Here is a 4,935-nt window from a genome sequence, read left to right on the forward strand (position 1 = left end):
GGGCGGCGGCTTGAGGCCGGCGCCGGCCGGGGCAGCTGGTACCTGGGCTCCGGCAGGACGATCCTCTTGCTGGCGCGGGCGGCCGGGGTCGCCTTGCTCTTCTCCATGGCCATCAGGTAACTGACATCGGCCAGCACGGCCTCCAGGTCCGCCATGTTGGCGAGCTTTGGCGGCGGCGGCGGCGGTTACTCCGGACCTGGACGGGACGCGCGCCCGCCGCCGCCGTCCGCCGCGCCCCGACCTGGGGGGGCCGCCCCGGGGCAGCCCCCCCTCCGCGCGCCCCCGCCCCGCTCGCGCGCCGCGCGCCCCACTAGCGCCCTGCGCGCGCCACAGGCTGTAGCCCGCCGGGGTCGCAGCGCGCCTCCCCGCTCCGCCCCCTCGCGCGCCTCCCGCGGCCCCGCGCACGCGCGCCGCCCCCTGCTCAGTCAGCGAGGGTCTGCGAGGAGCGCGCGTCCGACGGTCAGCGCCCCTCAGTGCACAGTCCCAGCGGCCCGGCTCGGCCGGCGCCTCCCGACCAAGTCTCTACGGTCGCCCTCCCCTCGGGGTGGCCACGAGGTACTCTCCTCCTCTTCCTCCTCCCCTCCCTCCCCCTCGGCCTCCGCCTCCTCCTTCGCTGCCCGGACCTCCCGCCCCCAGTTCCATGCGCTCTGATGCCCGCCCCGCTCATCCAGAGCAGCCCAGGGCCAGATGTCCACAACCCAAGGGGTCATGGGGAGGCCTCTGCTCCCGGGACACAGTAGTTCTCAAACTGGACAGTGTCAATCAGCATCCCCCGGTAGGTCTGGGATGGCCCCGGAAATAGATGTGTCCCACCTGTCCGGGGGCAGGTGATGATGAAACTCCTGCTCTGGTCCGAGCTACCGGTGAACAGCGCCCAGCGGGCCGGGCCCCCAACCTCGCTCCTGACCCTGAACATCCCCCCAGCCCTGCCGTGAGAATTCAGCGAAGAGTAAAAGCTGGAAAAAGTTGCGTGTCTCAGGCTAACCAGAACACAGTGGGGTGATGGCTCCCCCGCTAGGTACAGAGATGCCCTTAGGGAGCCCCCCGATGGAAGAGCTCTGGGCTTAAGAAGGTCACCACTCCCTTACACTCAGGTGAGAGGTTTTAGTTTGGGTGTTGAAATGGTGTTGAGAAATAGAGGGAGAGAGAGTATTCCTGTCGTTAGGGTTTTACCGTCGATACAAGAGACAATTAGGGAGCATTTACTGCGAGCACACTCGCACCACGAGGGTGATTTAGGGAAGTGGAAAAGCGAGATAGAGCCCAAACACCGAAGCTGGGGGGAATTTCCAGCTTCCTGATCTTGGGTCACGGTGTCTTTCCTCATCACTCCACCCCGCTGCTTGGGTTTTCAGTTGCTTCTTATTTTTCTACAGTGTGCACACAAGTCCACATTCAGGATCCATGTGACACTCAGGCTGGAGTGGTGGTAAGGGACACGCAGGCAGTCTTAGGAAGACCTAAGCTGGAAATTAATGTTTTAAAATCCCTTTCATTCACCTGAATTAGTCACGTATTTCCATGAGCCTAGACGTTGCTAGAATTTGAATGAATGTTCTGTCCATAACTTACAGGGTTAACGGGACCCACCAGATAGAGTTAAGGTCAAATTTCAGATATTTCATGTAATGTCATTGCAGAAGCAGCCTAATTCCGTCATCAAGTAGCCTGTTTCCCTCTTTTGTTTTCTCTCCCACCCCACAGCCCCCCTCAATCCGATTCCCTGCTACGTCTGCCATCACCACTGGCCAGTTTTACCATATGCTTCTCAAGACGCAAGGCACAATAGGCATAAAGTTGTCCTGAAAAGGACAAGAGGAGTGTCCGAAGTAGGAATGGCAGTCGAAGGAGCTTGGTCTGGCAGCAGAAAGCTGAAATGACAGGCAAGCACAAAATATATTAATGAGACAAAGCTATGCATGAGCCAAATATCAAACTTTCATCTTCTACCCACTTTTTTTTTTTTTTTTTTTTTTTGCTTAAAAACAGGAAGACAGAATGTCTTGTCAAGGGTCACCCCAGGAGGAGGAGTAAATTCCCCAAAAAGCAGAACATATTTTTATGATTTAATTAATACAATTTCTCTCAATGTGTCTGTTTATCATTTGAGCATCCACATGATCAGACCTGACATCTGCCTACATTTTCTTGGTCGTCTTTAACTTCAGTTAAGCACTTTTTGGGTTTTGCTTTTTGCTCTTTCTTTCCCCCAGCAGCACGGTGTAGTAAGTTTGGAACAAGACACACCTGAAATCAAATCCCTGCTCTGTGCTGGGTGATCTTAGAGGCAGTCTTTTACCTCTTTCTACTTTATTGTTCTCATAGGAAAAGTGGAAATGAGGCCTTTTACCCCAAGGTTGTTGAGAAAACAGGAGGAAAAGCACATAAAAATGCACCTTGTCGGGCATGGGGGCTCACACCTGTAATGCCAGCACTTTGGGAGGCTGAGGCAGGTGGATCGCTTGAGGCCAGGAGCTCAAGACCAGCCTGGCCGACATGGCAAAACCCTGTCTCTATTGAAAATACAAAAATTAGGCCGGGCGCGGTGGCTCACGCTTGTAGTCCCAGCACTTTGGGAGGCCGAGGCAGGCAGATCACGAGGTCAGGAGATCGAGACCATGATGAAACCCCGTCTCTACTAAAAATACAAAAACTTAGCCGGGCGTGGTGGCGGGCGCCTGTAGTCCCAGCTACTCGGAGAGGCTGAGGCAGGAGAATGGCGTGAACCCGGGAGGCGGAGCTTGCAGTGAGCCGAGATTGCGCCACTGCACTCCAGCCTGGGCGACAGAGCAAGACTCCGTCTCAAAAAAAAAAAAAAAAAAAAAAAAAAAAAAAAAAAGAAAATACAAAAATTAGCCAGGCATAGTGGTGCACGCCTCTAATCCCAGCTAATCAGGAGGCTGAGGCAGAAGAATCCCTTGAACCCAGGAAGCGAAAGCTGCAGTGATTCAAGATCGCAGCACTGGCCAGGCACAGTGGCTCACACCTGTAATCCCGGTACTTTGGGAGGCCGAGGTGGGCAGATCACAAGGTCAGGAGATGGAGACCATCCTGGCTAACATGGTGAAACCCCGTCTCTACTAAAAATACAAAAACAAAATAAGCTGGGCGTGGTGGCGGGCGCCTGTAGTCCCAGCTACTTGGGAGGCTGAGGCAGGAGAATGGCGGGAACCCGGGAGGCGGAGCTTGCGGTGAGCCGAGATTGCACTGCTGCACTCCAGCCTGGGCAACAGAGCAAGACCCTGTCTCAAAAAAAAAAAAAAAAAAAAAAAAAAAAAAAAAAAAAAAAAGCATCTGTCCTGGCACCCAGTAGATCCTCAATAAAGGTCATAGCACTTCCTCTATTTATTTTGCTTCATTTTACCCTGGCATGCTAGAGAAGATACTGAAACTAGTTGTTCACAGTCATTACACTTGAAGCAGGAAGACCCCTTACCAAAAATAACATCTCCCTAGGGCATTTCTAGGAACCAAAATGGCAAAAAAATTTGCATTTATAAACACAAGCAATTACTGTTTTGGCAGAAAGAACAAGGAGTCCAAAATGTGATCCTCTAACTGAGGCCCCTGCACCATTTGAGTCAGCTGACTCAATTACCCAGGGGTATTTTTTTCTGGTGTTCATAGTGTATGAATTTCTGTTCCCTGGCTGTCTCTTTGGTTGTCTCACTTTCTCCACCCCCCTTCCTTCTCTTTTTCTTGACTCTCTTAATACTGAACAGCTTTTTGTGTTCACTGCAAACAAAAGGGGTTAATGACAGTGATGAAGTTGTCATAACTGACCTGCTGGATCCTGTTACTAAACACCATCCCCAGCCTGTAATCATCACAAAGAACAGAGAAAACAAATAGCAACCCATTTGTACTTAGCTAATAATGCTCCCTTGCAAATAATTATGTTCCCACCCCCAGAGGATTTAAATGACTTGGGGCTCACGCTGCTTGTGATAACAGACAAAACTCCAGCATTCCCACAAAATTCATAATGTTCCCTTTTCTTCTTTTCTACGCCTTTCCATCGTTAGAGGAGATGTTGCCGAGATGGGTGCATTAAAGTTTAGGCTTTCCAGAGTTTATTTTGCTAACAACTTGAAAGGAAAAAAGCTAACTAGAGAACTGACTGGTCTTATTTGTTTTAGATTCTGGGCTTTACTAGGACTTCCTACTCTCAGAATCTCTGGACTGTAAACGCTGGGTGGGGTGGGAGCTTGGAATGTTATTCTGGGAAATTAATCACAAAGAAAAGAAAATCAACTCTAAGACTTCAGTTAGAAGATTTTTGAAAATGGCAGAACATGACTGGCCTTCATTCAAGTCAGAATATTTAAAGCAATCCTTGCTAAGAAGAACTTGATTTTGTATAAGCAGTCCCTTAAATACAGTTGCTTCTCAGGAAAACCACACACAATTGATGTTTGAATGGCTTTATTTACAAACATCTCACTCTGTAAGCCTCTGCAGGTATTTCTAGCCTCCCGGGGGGGCCACTGTCCCGTTTCACCTGTAATTTGGATCACAATTCTGTTTGTTGTCACACACATCATATGAACTGCTTTTCATGCTACTTTTATCCACAAAGCTTTACAAACTTTAATGGCAGCTCTATATATGACAGCTTTATAAAGATCTGCCAAAAGGTATGATACCAAGCTTTGGTTTTATGAAACTATTAGCTATTAGCATTGAAATGATGTTCAACACAGAAGTACTTTCCTTTCAATATGTGAGTGGAAACACATTTCTCTATGGGGACTGCTGGTCAGGGAGTCAGTCTAAAGAAAAGCCACAGTGTTGTGGTTCAGAGCATGGGCTCAAAAGAGAAATGGAAAAGAAGCCCAAGACCAGTCCTTCTGAGCTGTGTGACCTTAGACAAGTTGTCTAATCTCTCTGTGTCTCAGCTCTGTCTCAGTGTTGTTAATGGGACTGCCGTGAGAG

At 50.0% G+C, this 4,935-nt stretch overlaps 2 protein-coding genes across 6 annotated transcripts in view; one reads left to right on the top strand and one right to left on the bottom strand.

The window, feature by feature from the left end:
- Positions 1 to 266, bottom strand: part of GRK3 (G protein-coupled receptor kinase 3) — a 170,485-nt gene extending 170,219 nt beyond the window's left edge. For 2 of the 5 annotated variants that reach the window (XR_010117117.1, XM_063623418.1), the window contains exon 1: positions 43 to 266. Coding sequence is in view for 2 of the 5 variants with exons in the window: in XM_063623418.1 (XP_063479488.1) it covers positions 43 to 155 (113 nt within the window). In the remaining 3 variants the exon portion in view is untranslated. The remainder of the gene's footprint in view (positions 1 to 42) is intronic. The other 3 variants (XM_055254259.2, XM_063623419.1, XM_063623420.1) reach the window with 3 other exon arrangements.
- On the top strand, positions 146 to 4,405 carry LOC129467500 (sterile alpha motif domain-containing protein 1-like). The gene is made up of 4 exons (XM_063623430.1): positions 146 to 555; positions 828 to 1,094; positions 1,705 to 1,883; positions 1,990 to 4,405. The coding sequence occupies exons 1-2, from the start codon at positions 154 to 156 to the stop codon at positions 933 to 935; spliced, it is 510 nt and encodes a 169-aa protein (XP_063479500.1). The 5' UTR covers positions 146 to 153; the 3' UTR covers positions 936 to 1,094; positions 1,705 to 1,883; positions 1,990 to 4,405.
- The last annotated feature ends 530 nt before the right edge of the window (positions 4,406 to 4,935 follow it).

This window comes from Symphalangus syndactylus, chromosome 18 (genome assembly GCF_028878055.3).
Source record: "Symphalangus syndactylus isolate Jambi chromosome 18, NHGRI_mSymSyn1-v2.1_pri, whole genome shotgun sequence".
Lineage (NCBI taxonomy): Eukaryota > Metazoa > Chordata > Mammalia > Primates > Hylobatidae > Symphalangus > Symphalangus syndactylus.